Source organism: Octopus bimaculoides, chromosome 6, assembly GCF_046866305.1.
Source record: "Octopus bimaculoides isolate indiv1 chromosome 6, ASM4686630v1, whole genome shotgun sequence".
Classification (NCBI taxonomy): domain Eukaryota; kingdom Metazoa; phylum Mollusca; class Cephalopoda; order Octopoda; family Octopodidae; genus Octopus; species Octopus bimaculoides.
In genome coordinates, this window is record NC_142933.1 from 94,702,824 (window position 1) to 94,725,207 (window position 22,384).

At 38.2% G+C, this 22,384-nt stretch overlaps 1 protein-coding gene across 1 annotated transcript in view; it reads left to right on the forward strand.

Annotated features, from left to right (window-relative positions):
- Positions 1–17,759, forward strand: part of LOC106869482 (leucine zipper transcription factor-like protein 1) — a 29,791-nt gene extending 12,032 nt beyond the window's left edge. Inside the window, exons 3-10 of the mRNA XM_014915239.3 lie at positions 2,299–2,493; positions 4,517–4,640; positions 6,364–6,429; positions 8,321–8,413; positions 9,306–9,377; positions 12,272–12,373; positions 13,821–13,924; positions 16,206–17,759. Of these exons, the coding sequence (XP_014770725.1) occupies positions 2,299–2,493; positions 4,517–4,640; positions 6,364–6,429; positions 8,321–8,413; positions 9,306–9,377; positions 12,272–12,373; positions 13,821–13,924; positions 16,206–16,230 (781 nt within the window). The 3' untranslated portion in view covers positions 16,231–17,759. The remainder of the gene's footprint in view (positions 1–2,298; positions 2,494–4,516; positions 4,641–6,363; positions 6,430–8,320; positions 8,414–9,305; positions 9,378–12,271; positions 12,374–13,820; positions 13,925–16,205) is intronic.
- Positions 17,760–22,384: the final 4,625 nt, after the last annotated feature.

Consider the following 22,384-nt stretch of genomic DNA (forward strand, 5'->3'; position numbering starts at 1 on the left):
CACCCACTACACTCTCGGAGTGGTTGGCGTTAGGAAAGGCATCCAGCTGTAGAAACTCTGCCAAATCAGATTGGAGCCTGGTGTAGCCATCTGGTTTCACCAGTCCTCAGTCAAATCGTCCAACCCATGCTAGCATGGAAAACGGACGTTAAGCGATGATGATGATATATATATATATATATTTATGCAGAGAGAGAAAGGGCTAAGTCTGTCACTGCTGCACCTTTCTGATTATATGTATTGTTTGCCAATACTCATTTGTGCTGTTCACTGGTTTAGGACCCAACTACTTTCCATTCTCCTCACTAACTCCTTCATCATGTGACCCGCCCAGCCCATCTTGAAGCCCGTGTGTAGTAGGTTGCATTAGACCAAATGTTTCCTGTTCACTCTACCTTCACCCTTCTCTGCCGTGCTGCTTATTTTCATCTCAGTTTCACTGTCATCATATTCTTGCACCTACACTTCCATGCATCCTGAATGTCTATCATTGCTCCATCGCTGGTAATTTCTTCTCTTGAAAAGGTGGTGAGCTGGCAGAAACATTAGCATGCTGGGCGAAATGCTTTGCAGTATTTTGTCTGTTTTTACATTCAGAGTTCAAATTCCATCAAGGTTGACTTTGCCTTTCATCCTTTCGGGGTCGATAAATTAAGTACTAGTTGCGTACTGGGGCTGATCTAATTTACTGGCTCCCTCCCCCAAAATTTTGGGCCTTGTGCCTAGAGTAGAAAAGTATTCATTGTGCAACAAGTTTCAAGTTCAAAACAAGTACAAGTTAAGTAAGACTTGTTTCTGAGTCAAAACATTGTCCTGGTTCTGATTCTGACCTTTATTTCTCCAGATTAGGCACCGTTTTCCTGTACCATGAACCATATGTTTAATAATATACTGCATAATATCGCGTATTGAACACAACATTGTAAATGCTGAAAGTTACAAAAAACAAAACAAAAATTTAGTTGAAGTAGTTGTATGCTGTCAACTTAATGTGACAGTTCCCTGAAGGGAATAATACTACTGTTGGTTAGACCTAGGAAGCTGCACCGCTTCCTGTCGGCCTTGAGACATTTCCTGTGTCGTATCACTACTGCATAAATCTCTCTGAGAGATTTAGAAATGTATTATTTCTAAAAAAAATTTAGTTGTTAAAACAAAACATATATTGGTTATGAATTACAAACACACCTGTCAGTTTCAACAACGTTTGCCCGTCTAAGCCCCTTGTGCAGAGTGTGATCTTCTTTTTTCATACCCCAGCAGTAGTCTGCCAACATGCCAGGGTTCCATTTTCCTTTGAATCGTCGTTCCATCACTGAAATATCCTGGTGGAATCTTTCGCCATGTTTATCTCTCACATCACCAAGATTTTCCGCAAAAAAAATCCAAATGAGAGTGAAGCACATGAACTTTTAGAGACATGTTACATCCCATATCATGATAATAACTCAGCAGATAATTCACAACTTGCACATAGTCTTCTGAACGATGGTTGCCCAGGAAGTTGTCGCAAACTTTCTTGAATGACTCAAAGGCAAGCCTCTCTTTTCTCTTGAGATGTGTGATGAAGGTTTCATCCAGTACAATTTTCCGAATTTGGGGACCTATGAAGAAACCTTCTTTAATCTTAGCTTGACTCAGGGATGGGAACTTTTCTGCAAGTTATGCAAATGCGGAGGATTCCTTGTCCAAGGCTTTCACAAATTGCTTAAACAAACCAAGTTTAATATGCAAAGGTGGTAAAAAAATTCTATCACTTTTCACAAGTGGTTTGTGCATGATGTGTTTTCCTTGTTCAATTTCATCTCGGATCGGCCAATCCTTGCATACATAATGTTCAGCTCTTGCTCTGGAATTCCATAAGCACAGGAAGCAGCAAAATTTAGTACAGCCAAGCTGAAGGCCAGTAAGCATGGTCACAGCCTTAAAATCTACACACATATGCCAGGTATGGTCATCATACTGTATTCTTGTTAAAATTGCTTTCAGATTTACATATGATTCTTTCATGGTTGTGCTATAAGCTATGGGAACAGAAAGCAGAGTGTTACCATTGTGTAGCAGAACACAATATATATATATGCATATCTTCAAAGCTGAGTATCTTACTTCTTGTCCATCTTTTGAGTAGCTTTAATGAATGTAGAGAAACTCAGAGTAACACTGGTGTGAAGGCTTAACTTCAAATGAATAAATAAAACCTAAAGCATGTATTGCATACTTTTCCTCTTGGTTCTAAACACACACACACATTCGCATACGCTTTTGGCATAGTAATTATTTTTCTGTGTACTTTAGGCTCACTGAAGATACTTACACTAATTATGAAGTTGAAGAATTGTTAGATGGACTACTTCAAGTGATTAGAGGTGATATGGAGTCAGAACTGATTAACATGGCTCATACCAACATATTGCTTTTGCGACAAATGTTCCAGCAATCGGAGAACTGGCATTTGAAATTGAAGGCTGATATATCTGAACTTGAGAATGTGTAAGTATTCTGACCACTTTCCACTATTTACTTTGTTATACAAATTTTATGATTATTTTTCCACAGCCACAGTTTTGCTCAAACGTTGGTGATGTTCTTCAGAAGAGATAAGCCTGAATAACTTTCATCATGACCATCACGATCATCCTCATCATTTAATGTTCATTTTGTATGCTGGCATAAGTTGGATGGCTTGACAGAAGCTATCAAACTAGAGGCGGCGAACTGGCAGAATCGTTAGCACACCGGGTGAAATGCTTAGCGGTATTTCGTCTGCCGTTATGTTCTGAGTTCAAATTCTGCTGAGGTCGACTTTGCCTTTCATCCTTTCGGGGTCGATAAATTAAATACCAGTTACGCACTGGGGTCGATGTAACCGACTTAATCTGTTCGTCTGTCATTGTTTGTTCCCTCTATGTTTAGCCCCTTGTGGGCAATAAAGAAATAAGATGCTATCAAACTGGAGATCTGCACCAGGCTCCAGTCGTCTGTTTTGGCGTGCTTCCTATGGTTGGATGCTCTTCTTAATGCCAACCATTTTACAGAGAGTGCTGGGTGCTTCTTATGTGACACTGGCATAAGTGCCTTCCAACATGGCACCAACATGGGTGTATTTTATGTAGCACTGGGACAGGTGCTTTTTGTGTGACACCAGCTTAGGTGCTTTTTACATGGTACCGCCTCAAGTGCTCATTAATCCCAAACTCCTGCAATGTCCTCTACAACATGTTCTGTAACATGTAGTCACATGCTTTTTCAAGGTCTACAAAGTAAGCATACACCTCTTGACAATGTTCCCTTGATTTCTCAAAGATTTGTTGTAGAGTGAATATCTGGTTGGTTGCGCCGCATCTAGAATGGAAGTCACACTGTTTTGTAAGCAAGCTTGAGTTCGGCAATTTCCTTGTATCTTTTTCCCAGACACCGAGTATAGACTTTAACAAGGAGATTCCTCTTTAGTTAGAGCACTCTCACTCTCTTATCCCTCTTCTTAAAAGTCGAGATTATCAATCTGGATTGTCTTTGCTTTGGTGTCTTTCCAGAGGTGCATGCCACCATGACACCTTACACAAGTCAGCCAGGAAATACCTTCCCTGTTTGAGGCTTTTAGCATTTCAGACTGAATTTCATCTTCCCCTGCACCCTTTCCACATTAGGGCACTTTAATCACACCACTGACTTCAGCCTCTGCGAGATTATATCATCATCATCATCATCGTCGTTTAACGTCCGCCTTCCATGCTAGCATGGGTTGGACGATTTGACTGAGGACTGGTGAAACCAGATGGCTACACCAGGCTCCAATCTGATTTGGTAGAGTTTCTACGGCTGGATGTCCTTCCTAATGCCAACCACTCAGAGAGTGTAGTGGGTGCTTTTACGTGTCACCCGCAAGAAGGCCAGTCAGGCGGTACTGGCAACGGCCACACTCAAAATGGTGTATTTTATGTGCCACCCGCACAAGAGCCAGTCCAGGGGCACTGGCAACGATCTCGCTCGAAAGTCCTTAGACATGCCGCGGGCACAAGTGCCAGAAAGGCAATGCTGGGCACAGGTGCCATCACAAATTCGCTTTTGCTTGCCCCAATAAGTCTTTGCAAGCTGAGTTTCATGTCCAATTTAACTCGATTTCGATTTCACTTGCCTCAACAGGTCTTCGCAAGTGGAGTTTAGTGTCCAATTTATTTCGATTTCATATATATGTATATATAAATATATACACACACACACACACACACACACATTTAAGTGTTGAGTATGTTCCTAGTAGTAGGTTGATTTGTTTCTGTTGCTGTAACTTAGTAGTTCAGCAAAAAGAGACCAATATGTAGTAGCTACCTGACCTTGGAATATAAACCAAGATCAATCTGATCGTTTAAGTTCTTCAGAACTGTACCCCAGCATGGCTGCCGGACAACGGCTGACAGAAGTGAAGACTAAAAACAAGTAGTCCTAAATTGAATTGAAATAAAGCATAATTTTTTTGGTATTGTTGCTATCTAATTGTTTTTTTTTTTTCTAGAGAACTTTTAGAAAAAATTAAATTATTTGAAGAACAAGAATTTTCAAGCAAAAAGAAAGACTCTCCTGTTAGAGTAAAACTGATGCCAATGAATGAATCTGGTGGTTCTGATTTACTTCAGATGGTATGTGTATTTATTTAAATTAAATGATGAAACAAAATTGTTTGTAGACATTTGTACATATTTATTCCTTCCGGAATATCAAACATTATGCTGACTGTAGCTATATAATGACAATGATGTTAATAATATGGGATCCTATCACAATATATTAATATCTGTATTGATAAAAGACTTGGAATTATTAGAGCTGGCAGAATTGTTAGCACATCAGGCAAAATGCTTGGTGGCATTTCGTCTGTCTTTACTTTCAGAATTCAAATCCCACAAAGGTCAACTTTGCCTTTCATTCTTTCAGGGTTGGTGAAATAAGTTTCAGTTGAGCACTGGGGTCAATAATTGACTAGCCCTCTCCCCCAAAATTGCTGGTCTTGTGCCAAAAATTGAAACCATTATGAAATTAAATTAATCAAACATATTTGATATTGATAAGTTCAGAATGAGACGATTAGTTGCCACTGTTTGGATGTTAATGATCTGACATGACTGCCTTGACAATCAACCTGTTTTGGTGATTGTACTTTTTGGCACTGGAGGCAAATGCACATACCCAAACACATGCATGCAGATAAGAAGAATAAGAAAGAGGGGAGAGAGACATTACAAGTTAAAGGAGCAAGCTGGCAGAAACATTAGCATGCCGGGCGAAATGCTTAGCGGTATTTCGTCTGCCGTTACATTCTGAGTTCAAATTCCGTTGAGGTCGACTTTGCTTTCATCCTTTCAAGGTCAATAAATTAAGTACTAGTTATGCACTGGGGTTGATGTAATCGACTTAATCCCTTTGTCTGTCCTTGTTTGTCCCCTCTATGTTTAGCTTCTTGTGGGCAATAAAGAAATAAGAGACATTACGAGTTATTGAACACAGCTGACATAAACATTTTTCCTCTCTTTATACACATAAAGATCATAGTCATGGCTGATGACAGTGTCATGTAACTGGCATGTCAAAAGCACCCATTATACTCTTGGAGGGGTTGGCATTACGAAGGGCATCCAACCATAGAAACCATGCCAATCAGATTGGAACCTGGTGTAGCCCGACAATGTACCACTTTCAGTGAAACCGTCTAACTCATGCCAACATGGAAAGCAGATGCTAAATGATGATGATAGAGGAATATGCTCACACACACAAACAGAGAGGGAGAGAGAAACATTAAACAAGTAAAACTTTAAAACTTCTGATGTCAAATATGTCGGCATTGTATCAGTGGTGCCAGATAAGACAGCGCTACAACAGCTGTACCAAAACTTCCCATATCTTTATCAGTTATATTATTATTAGTCAACTCTTAGGTGGTGAGCTGGTAGAAGAACCATTAGTGCATTAGGAAAAATGTTGAGCAGTATTTCTTCTGCCACTTTACATTCTGAGTTCAAATCCCACCGATGTCAACTTTGCCTGCCTTTCATCCTTTGGAGGTCGATAAAATAAATACCAGTCAAGTACTGGGGCCAACCCCTTTCGCTCAAAGCTGTTGCTTTGTGCCAAAGTCAGAAAGTATTATTATGTGCAATTTGATGGTTGATTTTTCTCAAACATTTGTGCAGTGTATTCTGCTGTTTATTTAATCGCTTATACATATTTTGTGATTTTATATTAAATTTGATTGCAAAGAGAATACACTAACAAAACATATGATCATTATTACCCAGTCAGTATTCTAGAATTCAGTCACTGATATTTCATTGATAACTCAGTATTTAATTCATATATTTTCAGCGTATTACTGAATTAGAAGAAGAAAATGCTCGACTCAAACAAAAACTGTCACGCCTTGAAGGTCAGGTAAATAGCTGGGTTTTTTTTGTTTGTTTGTTTCTTAAATGTCTGACAAATTTTTTGTGTTATAGAACAGAAAAAAATTTTTGTATTCGGATTTATTTCATGTAAAAAATTGTCTTATTTCGATAATTTCAACCAATCACTGACAAGTATTCAGCTGTTTACAGTTACTCCTAAGCGGTGTAAAGCGTATTTAATCTCCATTACTTCTGACATTTTGCAGAGGCAACACACGTGTGTTCGTTTTCCCTAACCCTAACCGACTTGCTCCTTCCCTCAAAAACCATGCCTTGTGCCTATAATAGAAAGGTTCATTAGCTACTGCCAATATGCTTCAGCCATTTTTTGACAAGGAAATAATAATTTTATCACCGCCGAGAATCGTTTGTTTACGTAGTCAGCAGTTAATTTTTACGGCTGAATGGACGTCAGTCATTGGTTGAAATTACAGAAATACGACAACTTTAACATGAAATAACTTGTGATGTACGTTTTTTTGTTAAGAAGACTAAGAGAAAAAGATGTTTTATATGACACATTCTACCAGTGTCCCAAGTTTCAAAGTGTTTCGTTAAGAAAATACTGGTGCCCCCGTTTTGAACAAGATCCGCTTTTAGTTCTGTGGTTGTGAGCCTGATGTGTTAACCTCTGAACAGAAGTCTGTGGTAACAAACCCTGCTATGTTCATTAAGTTTGAGATTAATATTGGTTTTCTCAACTAAAAATAATTACAGGTACAACCACAAGTTTTTGGACATGGTCGTCTGGAACCTCTTGTAGCCCACACTAATTTAAACTAATGTACAGGTGCCTGTATTTCATTTAAACCATCATCATTATCATCATTGTTGTCATCATCATCATCGTCATCATTTAATGTCCATTTTCCATGCTGGCATGGGTTGGATGGGTTGACTGGAACTGACAAGCCAGAGGACTGCACCACACTCCACTCTCAGCTTTGGCATGGTTTCTACAGCTGGATGCCCTTCTTAACACCAACCACTTCACAGTGTGCTGGTTGCTTTGTACATGGCACCAGATCAACTTTTTAATGCATAGCTATATTAAATGTGGTGTCATTAACTCGACTATTATTTTTCATGTGTATGGGTTCTCTAAGTAATTTATATCCCAATAGTCTATTTCACTCAAGCTGTGACATTCTGTTCCTGTTAGTCATAAGTCAATTTATTCTAATGGCTTCTTTCTACGGAACTCACTGCCATCGTCTTGTATTTTCCTTTGGTCAATGATATTCAGTCCTTTTAATCTTTTTGTGAATCAACATCTTTTGAATTCGTAGGACCCTTCTTTTCCTTCTTTGTAGCTACATTACAGTAGTCCTAAGCGTTGTTTAGGATAAAACCTTAAAAAAAACAACATAGGTGCTGGCGTGGCTGTTTGGTAAGAAGCTTGCATCCCAACCACATTGTTTGGGGTTCAGTTCCACTGCATGACACCTTGGGCAAGTGTCATCTTCTATAGCCTCAGGCTGACCAAGGCCTTGTGAGTAGGTTTGGTAGATAGAAGCTGAAAGAAGCCTGTCATATATATATGTGTGTGTGTGTGTATTTTGTGTCTGTATTTGTTTCCCCATCACTGCTTGACAACTAGTGTTGGCGTGGCTACATCTCTGTAACCTAGCGATTCAGCAAAAGGGACCAATAGAATAAGCACTAGGCTTAAAGAAAAGTCCTGGGGTCAATTTGTTCAACTAAAATCTCTCAAGGTGGTGTTCCAGCATGGCCACAGTGAAATGACTGGAACAGATCAAAGAATATTCAATTTATTACTTTACACCAACAGAAAACGTCTTCTGCTTATATTTCTATATTTCACCATCATAAATTCATGCCAATAAAGTTCGATTTGTTTTTGATAACATTTGCAGGCAATTGATGTTCTGAATCAGAAAGAAAAATTATCTGAGAGGCTCATCTTAAGCGAGAAACAATTAAAAAATATTCCTAATTGGCAACATCAGGTGAGTTTCATTTCACTATTTTCATTTTTTATAAAATCTCTTCTATGTAGCTAGCTTTGGACCAGAATGAATGTGTTATCTTTTCTCTGGTTTAGGACTCTCTCATTGAAACTGCCATTTGGTGCTTTCGTTTTACTGATGATACATCATAAATAATACACCAATTATTTTCGTATGACAAAAAAGGAAGTAAAAAAAACAATGGGAAGCTTCCAATTCACATGCTTAAGGAGAATACTGGCTGCAAAGAGTGCGAAATGACACAGTTGAAAGGACAATGTGCATCAACAGGCTCTGTGACGAAATAAGATGCAGATGTTGGAGTTGGATTAGACATGTTCTCATACAAAATCAAGAAAAGCATTGCATGGTGGCACTAAAGTCGAAGCTTGAGGGGAAAAGTGCAGCAGGGTATCCTAAAACCACATGGTGAAGGACCATTGATAAGGGAAGGAGATGAGACCAGAACAGTGGCAAAAAACAGATCTGGTGGGAGAGATTGTGTTGCAGCTGCTTGTACTTCGTGGCACAAAGAGAACTAACTAAACTAACTAATTAACTATCTCCTTGCGACATAGCAATACCAAAATGTTGTATGTTATATCATTTAAACAAAGTTTAGTTATTGCTATGAATCCTGGAGGAAAAGTATGGAAGAGGTTGCAAAGCAAATAACCCACTTCACTATACATCATTTATGTAGGAAGCACCTAACACCCACAGTTGTTATGCTAAAGCTTGAAGGGGATAAAGATTCTAGTACATTTTTCATTTTTCAAATTGTCTTAAGATACCTGATTATTATCTGTTAATTGGTAATTTTGTTCTGGTGCAACAATTTAAATTTCATTATTCACATTTTAAAATAAAGATTAAAAAATTTTTTTTCAAGAAACCAGATAATGATGAAGTCATTCAAGACCTGGAAAAACAAATGACTGATTTGAAGACTGAACTCCAGATGGTTTGTATTTTTGTTATTATGCAATTCGATGTTGTAGAGAGCAGATTTAAATAGTAGCTTGTGTGGGACTCCTTGATAGTGGGATGAGTTGTAATTGAGCTCAAGTAAATACAAGGCTTATTCTGTTCAAAGGGAACTTGATTTAACCCTTTTTCTTACAAAATTTCTATCAAAATGCACTGCCTTTGTTTTCATGTATAATCTTCCATGCATATATTTCTGGATATGGAGAAATATTACCTTTCTTGGAAACAGGTGAAGTTGGCAACAGGAAGGGCATCAGACTATAGAAAATCTGCTTCACTGATTTCTATCCAAGTCATGTGAGCATGAAAAAGTGAACTTTAAAATGATCATAACAATGACAGCTATTATTATTATTATTATTATCATTATTTGCCAGACCTTTGGTAACAGATACTAAAGGAGTGTTTATATTTCTTGTTGTGGAAGAATTTTCTAAATCAGGGGTTTTCAAACTTTTTGACTTGTGGACCCCTTTGTATTTCAAGCTTTACCTTAGGGACCCCCTTATAAACGCTTATGAAATTTATACATAAATATTTGCTTAAAATAACATTTTTACATTTATTTATTTAACAGTATTTAACAAATAAGTTTATTGTCAATTAAAAGATTTCGGTTAAAAGACACATATAAAATCAAATTGCCCATAAAAAGTATTTGCTGTCCACGGACCCCCTGTCTTTTCCTTGCGGACCACAGTTTGAAAACCCCTGTTCTAAATGATATCTGCAACTTGTGGAGCTCTTATAATGGTGGACTGCCATATTGAACAATGGATCCACTGTACACTTAAAAATGTCTGTACTGAATGTATTGAAGGTGCATTGTGAGATTCATTGCCAATATTTGATTGCAAAACCACCTCTGAAACCTTAAGAATCACCTACATTGGACTCCGTAATACTTTATTGCTTTAATTAAAATAATTAACAAAACCAGGAACAATTATTTCAATGACTGATTAGCTGAATAGTTGTGTGACAAAAGAAAGAAATTTAATTGCTTGCCATTCCACAGTGAAGTATTCTGGCTGTCTGACTGAGTACCACTCTGAATAATTTTTTATAGTTCTTTTTTTTTTTAACAGTTTTGGAATTTTTATGCATACACAGTTTATAGCATAAGTGTATATATTCATAGTTTACAATATATGTGTGTATATACATAGCTTACCCCTTTGAGAATAAATATGAGAAGACCCGGCAAGCCAAGTGAGATCGTTGCCAGTGCCCCCGGACTGGCTCTTGTGCGGGTGGCACATAAGATGTACCATCTTGAGCGTGACCGTTGCCAGTACCGCCTGACTGGCCTTTGTAGGGTTTTCGAGCGAGATCGTTGCCAGTGCCCCTGGACTGGCTCTTGTGCGGGTGGCACATAAAAGACACCATTTCGAGCGTGGCCGTTTTCGTGCGGGTGACGCGTAAAAGCACCCACTACACTCTCTGAGTGGTTGGCGTTAGGAAGGGCATCCAGCTGTAGAAATTCTGCCAAATTAGATTGGAGCCTGGTGTTGCCATCCGGTTTCACCAGTCCTCAGTCAAATCGTCCAACCCATGCTAGCATGGAAAGCGGACGTTAAACGATGATGATGATGATGAAAGTTGTTTTCACACAAGACAATTTGAAGAATTTTAACCATTTAACATTCAGATTACTCTGTCAAACACAATGCTTATTTATTCATTATTTTGATTATTCATGCATTATCTCATACCTTCAAGTCTGATGGTGTATTTGTTTATTTTTAGAATTACACTGTTGGTTATGTGTGAGAGGCTGGATCTGGCCAGTTTCAACATAAAACAGGTTGAAGATTTAGACTGGATACGGTCCATTTAAATGCTAAAAAGTGGAAAGTTGTGTAACTTAAATGTCAGATTTATAATTGAAGGTAAAAGAAATGAACGTGCAGCTAAATGGAGATGAGTGGAATTTCATTAAAATGAAAGCTATTTTATATGTGCATTTGTTTCAAGGCTTATTCTGTTCAAAGGGAACTTGACACTTCGGTAATTTTACCAGTTTCTGAGTCTTCTGTACTGAAAGAAATGACAGAAATACATTGTCATTGTTGGCGTTAGCATCAGTGTATTGGCAGTGGCATCACCACCACCACCACATCCACCACCATGCTGCTTCTGCCACTTATGCCAGTTGCTGACATTTCCAACTCATGCCGCATGAATGAAAGAGCCAATGTAAAATTGATGATGATATAAATATTTATTTTGCATGAATAAATCCATGTGATTTCACTTAGAATTATTTTATTTAAATGATTTTTAAATGGTACTGAATAGTATCTTTTTAAAACTACCGTAAATCTTCGAGTATAGTCCACCCTTGAGTATAATACGCAGGGGATTTTTAGGGGGCTGTTCCTCTGAAAAGCCTAAACCTTGTGTATAATACGCACCCCTTCTCTAACTTGAGTCAAGGAGATCTATATAACGTCCTTGGTTTGTAAACATATATATGGTAACGTCCTTTATTATTATTGTATATATAACATAATGTAAATGTGTAGCTTTTTTGTGCACTTTGTTTACAGAAAATAAAGAAATAATAGTAATAACGTCAGTGAAAAATAAATATAGCTTAAGGTATTTTTGCGCCTGACATCACATTTTTAACCTTGTATATAGTACGCACTAGGGATTTTGACCTTTAAATTTTGGGGAAAAAATGCGGATTATACTCGAGGATTTACGGTATGTATAAATCTATGAATTTCACTATTCAAAGCAAATAAATTCACTATACATGTTAAAAACAAAACAAAACAAAAAAAAAACATGTGGTTGCTGGGAATGAAAAATGTCGCAGGAAGCATTTGAATAAAAGTTTTCATTTCTTAAAATTTTCAGAACCAAAACACACAACCGAAATTGCTGGCTGTTGAATCTGATCTTTCTGTTACCAAACAGGAACTGCTGAAAGTAAATGAAATGTTGGAGTTAGCTGAAAAGGTAAACAATTGCCTTGTACTAAAAGAATTTGTCATTATTTACCTTGTTTCATATATACATCATATGTAGATACTGCCTCCTGTCCAGCCACGGGTGTCAAAGAAATTCCCCTTTCTAATGGAACTGCTGTTGCTCATTAAGCATCTGATATTCTTTGACAATATTCTTTCACAACACCATGTGACCTGCCTTGACCAATTGCAGCTTACCTTCTGGTAGCCATCTTGGACTTCCTGTATCTCTCCATTCAGCAATCCAAAGCCTGAAAGAGATAGACTCCTGTAAGGGGCCAGTGAAACTTTAAGTTGCAGAGAACCCAATCAAACTGTTTTAAATAAGATATATATATATATATATATATATATGTATATATATATATATATAGAGAGAGAGAGAGAGAGAGAGTTTTACAAAGAAAATAGTATTCTGCCTTAATAGAAGCATTATAGTGTACACCATAGAACAAGGCTAAATAAGAAAATATTAACAGAAAATTCTTTATAGGATACACCACAGAAATAGACAATTGATTATGAAAGCAATACTAATATCACAACATAAGGCTACAATTAACATACAACATACATACATCACTAATGTGAATCTGATGCAGTAAAGCCTAATGCTCTGATGGACAAATTCTAGGGAGCGGGTCTGTATGAACATAAGCCACCTTCTATAAAAAAGATAATAAAGAAGTTGAAAGCACTCCAAATCCTTAAGATGAGGCCGAGATAGTCTGGAAATGGTGATAAATATGAATATAGGTACTTTATTGTTTCAAATGAACAATAAAGTTTTGATATGCAGATTTGAAAAAGCTGTAATAAAGAAAGATCAAATTAGGACATTGTTGTGTTTTCAATATAACACATTAGGTGGCAGCTGGTAGAATTATTAGCACACCGGGCAAAATGCTTTTTGGCATTTTGTCAATCTTTATGTTCTGAGTTCAGATTTCAAGGAGGTCGACTTTACTTTTCATCCTTTCAGGGTTGATAAAATAAGTACCAGTTGACCACTGAGATTGATGTAATTAACTTACCTGCTCCCTGAAACTACTGGCCTTGTGCCAAAATTCAAAATCATTATAACACATGCAAACATACACACATGCACAGCAAGTTTCCATACACTTTCCACCTGCCCAGTCCACTCACAAGGCATCGGTTGGCTCAAGGCTACAATAGAAAACATGCTGAAAGTGCCATGCAGTAAGATAAAACTACCATCTGGTTACAAAGTGAACTCCAAACATGAAATTTTGATGGAAGGAATTAATTTGAATCATTTTAAAATTAAAAAGCTTGTATTATAGAACCAAGGTTAATCTCATTCAGCTTGGTTACAAATATGTTAACACTAATGCTGTTATTATCAATAAATTCAATTTTCATTAATTTTGCTTTGCGTTTTACTTTTTTTTCAACTGCCATTCTGTCTACAGGAAATGGAGAAGAAGGTATCCCAGACAGCACCTTTCAAAAATCTCAAATCAATGCTACAGAAGAAAAACGAGCAAATAAAAGAATTGAGGCAAAGATTATCAAAGTAAGAATAAAGCTATTTTATTCTTTAACATCCATTTCCCCTTGCAAGCATGGTTTGAACAGGACTATTTGTGACAACATTTTGCAACAGGATACCCTTCTTGTTGCCAACTTTTACTTATCTTTCAAATAAAGAATTTTTTCCCCTTGTCTTCGAAAATGTAGTGGGACTGATTGTTATATCAACAAGGAATATCAACACATATCACTGCTTTGCTCAGATGGTGACAAGTGAAACTCTAGACTGTCAACATTCATTTTCATACATGCACACGTATTCTACATACACATGTGAACTCTCTTTCACTTACAGACACACTCACTCACACATACACATACACATTCTATGTCTGCTTTGGCATGAATTCTATAGCTGAATGCCATTCCTAAGAAGCTATGCCAAAGCTGACTTTTGTACATAATTCCATGTACTGTACATGAGCACTATACACAATAATTTCATTGTTATTATTATAATGCATTGGAACTTGGTGTAATTACAATTCTATATTTAAGAGATGAGGAATTCTGTACATTATTTACATTCGACGGATATTTGTCCTCATCTTGTTTGTTGTTAAACACAACGTTTTGACTGATATACCCTCTAGCCTTCATGAGGTGTCTTGGGGAAATTTCGAACCCGGGTTCTCGTTCCTAAGGTATCTTTTCGATGTTGTTATTATTATTATTATTATTCAGGTCACTACCTGGAATCAAATGATGATGATGAGGAGGAAATCTGAATTAATTGTATTAAGCTTTTGAATAAACGTCTTAGATGAGTTTGTCGTTAAAAAAAAACATCACCACCACCCCAATCAACATCATTATCTGCACCATCACCATCAGCATCATCGTATCTGCTTTTCATACTGGCATGGACTGAGCCTCAATTGTTTCATGTACCCTTTATTTCAATCTGTTTATTCTGTACATCAGTAATTCAACCTTTGTCTTAACTAAGGGCAGTAACTCTCTTATCCATTATGCTATGTGGTTTAGAAACGAATGTTTCTATTTCAATTCGGTCTGGTTACTACGTATAAACGCATAAAGAGAAATAAGACATCTAATTCTGATCAACAAGCAAGCTACTTGAAAGGTAGGGTAAATGTAAATATTTTTAAAGATGCTCCCTTGCTATATAATCTAAACAAATTGTAAAAGCATTACATTTTAGATCTCCAAGTCGAAATTTGGAAGCTTTTATATTATCATCATCGTTTAACGTCCGCTTTCCATGCTAGCATGGGTTGGACGACTTGACTGAGGACTGGTGAAACCGGATGGCAACACCAGGCTCCAATCTAAATTTGGCAGAGTTTCTACAGCTGGATGCTCTTCCTAACGCCAACCACTCAGAGAGTGTATATATGTTTATATGTATTAATATCTGTGGCAAGATAAAAGCGGTAAGCTGGCAGAATCGTTAGTAGCATTTCGAGTTCAAATTCTTCCCTGGTTGACTTTGTTTTTCATCCTTTTGTGCTTGATAAAATAAGTACCAGTTGAGCACTGGGGTTGATGTAATTGACTCCCCACCAAAAAAAAAAAAAAATTGCTGATCTTGTGCTAGAATTTGAAACCATTATCTGTAGCAAGACAAGAAAGAGTTAGAAACAGATCCTTGTAATTGCTTTACGAAAAAATAAGGTTCACTTTCATCATCATCATCATCATCATCATCATCACTATTTAAACATCTACTTTCTTATGCATGCAAGGATCAGGTGGTTATCAGATGTCCCTTTTCAAGCAAAGTGATATTTCTCCATTACCAGATTTGTTTCCAGGCTTAAAATAACCAAGGAAAGAGGCTCCATTAGATGGTGGTGGTGATGACAATGCTGACGTGTGTGTATGTACGCATGCACACACATACGTTTGTGATAGGTTTTTTACCTAGGTTTTGTCTACCAAATTCCAATCAATGAAACAGAAGCTGTGATAGAAAGCATTCGGTCAATGTGCCACAAAGTTTACAAATTTCTTAATTACACAGCCATACCTGTACCCACCTCAAACTGAAGTCTTCAGGTAGAGCCCAATGAGTTATCAGCTTTTAATTTTTCATCATCATCATCATCATCGTTTAACGTCTGCTTTCCATGCTAGCATGGGTTGGACGATTTGACTGAGGACTGGTGAACCAGATGGCTACACCAGGCTCCAATCTGATTTGGCAGAGTTTCTACAGCTGGATGCCCTTCCTAACACCAATGCCCTTATGATTATAACACCATATTAATACTACTTAATTTTCTTTTCTTTTTTCCTAGATATGAAGAAACTGAGGATGCATAGAGATAATATAGAGAAACTGAGGATGCATAACAACAATGCAAATGGTAACCGTCTATCTGTTAAGTCCGTCCAGTTGCACACAATCATTCCACATTTAAAATTTAAAAGCAAAAATCCTCAATCTTTTTTTTTTTATATATATTAATTTATGCTATGGCACAAATGCTTTTCTCTTTTTCTTTTCTAATTTTCCTTGATAGCTTCTGTCTGTCATTGAGATAGATATATTAGATGAATTGTGGGGAGCTGTTTGCCGATCAAACAATTCATTCGTACTCACGCAGATGTAAATAGTATTTGCAATCTATTGAGAGGTTTTATTAGATCAGACCTTTATTTATCACACTGAGATATTTGAATTATTTAGGAACTGTTGATTATTAAGCTTACTCATTTTTGATCTCTTACCAGATTATCAAATTTCATTGCAGTATTATTTCCACCTTTATCTCATGGATTAACTTAATGAATACAGAAGCACCTTCTCATGCATTTTCGCAAAATATCAGTATTTTTACAGTGAAAGAAAATTACTAAATAATAAATAACGTTCCGTCCTATCACATTAAAGATGAAAAAGATTATACATATCAAAACTGCTGCCTTAACTCTGTAGACTTGTTAAGACAGTTATTGCATATGTGTGTGTATATATATATATATATATATATATGTGTAAAAGGTTGAAATATATATATACACATATACATACATACATACATGCACACACTCATATATATGTATATATATATGATGAATTGAGTAGATGGAAATTGTGTGGAACTCCAATGAATAGACCATACTTGTGATATGAGGTCTGAGTCATGTCTCTCTCAATCTCACATTAATTCTGATTGAAGAACATAAGAACATATGTTAAATGTCTGCATATGTCTGTTGAATTTTCATCAGATTTATATTTTAATTCACTGAGTACATATTTCTATTGATTGAATGACTGAAATGTCAAAAATCAATATTAGAGTCTATTACAAATGTGTGTGTGTGTGTATGTGTATGCTGTATAAGTGTTAACTTAAGGTCATTATTTTAAAGCAAGCTTTGGGATAATAAAGCATTTGCTGATTGTAAGAGTCAATATAGAAATTTGAGTCAAAGGTTATAAAATTAATTTTGACTGGGACAGGTTGAATAATAAGCCATTTGGTGAAACTTAAAGGCCCCAGTGAAAATGAAATTTACAATATGTGGATGTGTGTGTGTAAAGAGAGAGAGAGAGAGAGAGATATAATATTATCTGTACCCAGGTCAAGCTGATACCTAATCAAGTCAAACGCATTAACTGTAAACAAGTTGAATCTAAACCCAATTAAGTCTTACATATAGAAATGTAATATGTATACATTTATGGATATTTACTTTTACACATACATTCATATTTAAAATGTTTACATTTAGTTTTATGACAATTTATTATCTTATAAAAGTGTAGTTACTTAGTAATTATATTTTGTCTGTTAATACTTTTCTCTCTTCACAAATTCAAAAATAAAATTTTGAAAATTTCACTTGTTCTGTTTTACTTTCCATATGAAAAATTTGGTTTTGATATGCTATGCTTGTATTATATTGATAGAACCTTTGGTTTCTTAAAGCATTACTTTATTTCATTCAAAGAGACATGGATTAAACTTTGCCTCTAGAAATGTGTGTTTGGTGGAATTTTGGTTTAATCAGGAGTGGCTGTGTGGTAAGTAGCTTGCTTACCAACCACATGGTTCTGGGTTCAGTTCCACTGCGTGGCACCTTGGGCAAGTGTCTTCTACTATAGCCTCGGGGCGACCAAAGCCTTGTGAGTGGATTTGGTAGACGGACACTGAAAGAAGCCCGTCGTATACATGTATATGTATATATATAAAATGATCTCTTGTTCATATTATGGATGTTTATCTAAAACAAATAAAACTCTTCTTACTTGATAGTGGCTTTTCCACAACCACTATCAAGTAAGAAGAGTTTTATTTGTTTTAGATAAACATCCATAATATGAACAAGAGATCATTTTGTTTATTCTAGATTGTATTTTTATAGCTACTACACTTAGTTTCTTATTGAATCAACTAGGATCACAATTTTTATTGTTTAATCTGGTAGCACTTGCATGTGCAAGTTGTTTGCAAGACACATAATCCTGACAGAGTAGTTTTGTGAGCCCAAAAATACTTCAGCCATGCACATTGTATCTTTGTTTCCAGTCATAGTATATCCATGATTATAATGTTTGAGCGGGTTCGTTGCCAGTGCCCCTGGCCTGGCTCATGTGCGGGCGACGCCCCTGGGCCGGCTCTTGTGCGGGTGACACATGAGGTTTTTTGAGCAGGATCGTTGCCGGTGCCCCTGGACTGGCTCATGTGCGGGCAAAACACGAAATTCTTCAAGCGAGATCGTTGCCAGTGACCCTGGACTGGCTCTTGTGCGGGTGACACATGAAATGTTTTGAGCGGGATCGTTGCCAGTGCCCCTGGACTGGCTCGTGTGTGGGCGATACATGAAATCTTTCAAGCGAGATCGTTGCCGGTGCCCCTGGGCCGGCTCTTGTGCGGGTGACACATGAGGTTTTTCGAGCGAGATCATTGCCGGTGCCCCTGGGCTGGCTCGTGTGCGGGCGACACATGGAATCTTTCGGGCGGGATCGTTGCCGGTGCCCCTGGGCTGGCTCTTGTGCGGGTGACACATGAAATGCCTTGAGCGAGACGGGATCGTTGCCAGTGCCCCTGGACTGGCTCATGTGCAGGCGACACATGAAATCTTCCGAGCGGGATCGTTGCCGGTGCCCCTGGGCTGTCTCTTGTGCTGGTGACACATGAAATTTCTTCGAGCGAGATCGTTGCCGGTGCCGCTGAACTGGCTCTTGTGTGGGGTTCTGGGATTTTTCGAGCGGGATCATTGCTGGTGCCCCTGGGCTGGCTCTTGTGCGGGTGACACATGAGGTTTCTCGAGCGAGATGAGCGTGGCCTTTGCCAGTACCGCCTGACTGGCCTTCGTGCGGGTGACACGTAAAAGCACCCACTACACTCTCTGAGTGGTTGGCTTTAGGGAGGACATCCAGCTGTAGAAACACTGTCAAATCAGATTGGAGCCTGGTGTAGCCATCTGGTTTCACCAGTCCTCAGTCAAATCGTCCAACCCATGCTAGCATGGAAAGCGGACGTTAAACGACGACGACAATACGTACAGACAAATATATATATATACCGCCTGACTGGCCTTTGTAGGATTTCCGAGCGAGATCGTTACCAGTGCCCCTGGACTGGCTCTTGTGCGGGTGGCACATAAAAGACACCATTTCGAGCGTGGCCGTTTTCGTGCGGGTGACACGTAAAAGCACCCACTACACTCTCTGAGTGGTTGGCATTAGGAAGGGCATCCAGCTGTAGAAACTCTGCCAAATTAGATTGGAGCCTGGTGTTGCCATCTGGTTTCACCAGTCCTCAGTTAAATCGTCCAACCCATGCTAGCATGGAAGGCGGACGTTAAACGATGATGATATATGTGTTTGTCCCTCCAACATCGCTTGACTACCGATGCTGGTGTGTTTACGTCCCCGTAACTTAGCGGTTCGGCAAAAGAGACTGATAGAATAAGTACTAGGCTTACAAAGAATAAGACCTAGGGTCGATTTGCTCGACTAAAAGGCGGTGCTCCAGCATGGCCGCAGTCAAATGACTGAAACAAGTATCCCATATAACCCTTCATAGCTCTATTTTTTGGAATTTTGTGAAGTTTTTTGCAAATTTGTGTTCTACATTTGGGAATTCACACAAATTATCATCATCATTATTATCATCGATTAACGTCCATTTTCCATGCTGGCATGGGTTGGACGATTTGACAGGTTCCAATCTAATCTGGCAGAGTTTCTACAGCTGGATGCCCTTCCTAATGCCAACCACTCTGAGAGTGTAGTGGTTACCATATTTTTCACATGTCCTTGCATGTATATAAGCGGACATAACACCAGAGGCAACGACAAATGACCACGACCTTTGGCATTATGCCGTGCTTGAGAAGACCCATCAAGCCAAGTGAAATCATAGTCATGGTGGATACTGGTGTCATGCAACTGGCACGTAATAGCACCTATTAAACTCTCGGAGTGGTTGGCATTAGGAAGGGCATCCAGCCTTTGACACTATGCCAGATCAGACTGGAGTCGGGTGCAGCCCTCGGCTTATCAACCCATCCAATACCTGCCAACGGACAACGGACATAAATAATAATGAAATTCCTGTAGGAATTTGTATGGTAAACAGGGGGGATAACTCGCACAATTATCGTAGTTAAGTCCCTTTAACTTTTGTAAAAAAAAAAAATGTAAGATATACTCGATATTATTCCTATCGTTCAAAGACGAGGATCCACTTGTTCGGTCAACTGAAATACCTCTTCATTAAACGAACATGTAGATGGCGGTCCCTTTTAATTATAGTGTCTATCTAATCAATTTCGCTAATTATGGGTAAACCGAATAAAAGATAATTAGCATAGACCTCATAGTTGGGAAGCGGACGCCTTAACCATTCAACCATACTGGACCAACGTGCATTCCAGAATTTTTGCCACTTTTTCAGGAGAGACATTAAATTCAAACACACTCTTTTACTTGTTTCAGTCAATTGACTGCGGCCAAGCTAGAGCACCGCCTTTAGTCGAGCAAATCGACCCTGGGACTTATTCTTTGTAAGCCTAGTACTTATTCTATCGGTGTCTTTTGCCGAACCGCTAAGTTACGGGGACGTAAACACATCAGCATCGGTTGTCAAGCAATGCTAGGGGGACAAACACACATATATATATATATATATATATACATATATACGATGGGCTTCTTTCAGTTTCCGTCTACCAAATCCACTCACAAGGCTTTGGTTGGCCCGAGGCTATAGTAGAAGACACTTGCCCAAGATGCCACGCAGTGGGACTGAACCTGGAACGATGTGGTTGGTAAGCAAGCTACTTACCACATAGCCACTCCTGCGCCTATGTACAAAACTTTTTCAGAGTAGGATCGTCGGATCTCAATGCGTTTGTTGTAGCATTCCAGCCACTTCGTGAAGGCCCTTTGGAGGTCCTTCAAAGTGAAGGTGTCCAGAGATCTTGTTACTTCTTCATCATTTCAATGTCTTCAAAACGACTACACCCGAGGTTTCCCTTCAGCTTGGGGAACGACCACAAGTCACAGGGAGAGAGGTCTGGACCATAGGGAAGGTGAAGAACTGTTTTGTTGCCCGTCTCTGTGAAATGGTTGATTACTTGGATGGAATTGTGATAGGCAGTATTTAACAGGGTGTGTTCAGAGTGCTGTTACAGCTGTCTCCTTCCATCTGGAAAGACAAAAGTTGGCATGTCAGCTTATCAGACGTATAGTAATGATATACTAAAATTACAATAATCTAAGACAATTATAACTGCTTCTCCTGAGAGAGTCTTAAAACTTCTGGAATTACTCTTGCATTTCGTATTTGTATTCGGTTTCCAAGATTCTTTTGTCTTTGTACAAGAGATAGATCTGAAGCAGACCCAGAGCATGTTGTTGATGGGGGTTATAAGTGGCAATGTAAGGACTTTGACAAATCTCTTTATCTGACTGAGTGAATAATCAAATGATTAGTTAATTGGTTAAATGTAAATTTGGAAAGGGATCTATGACAAGTGAAAAGCCAGAAATAGTTAATAGAGAAAGATAAGGGTAGGGGAGTAAATGTAAGTGGAGAGTGTACTGAATGTCCTTTACTTTCATTTGTTTCAGCCATTAGACTGTGGCCATGCTGGGGCATAACCTTCAAGGATTTAATTGAATGAAATGAACCCAGAATTTATTTTTCTTTAAAGCCTGGTGCTTATTCTATTGGTCTCATGCGAAACTGCTAAGTTACAAGGCTGTAAATACATCAACACCTTTTGTCAGCTGGTGACAGGGGACCAACACAGACACAAAGACACACTTGTGCATGCGCACGTGCACACGCACACACAATGGGCTTCTTTCAGTTTCCATCAACCAAATCTACTCACAAGGCTTTAGTAGAAGACACTTGCCCAACAAAGTGCTGCACAGTGGCACTGAACTCAGAACCATGTAGTTGGGAAGCAAACTTCTTACCACACAGCCATGCTTGGCAGGTACATTTAT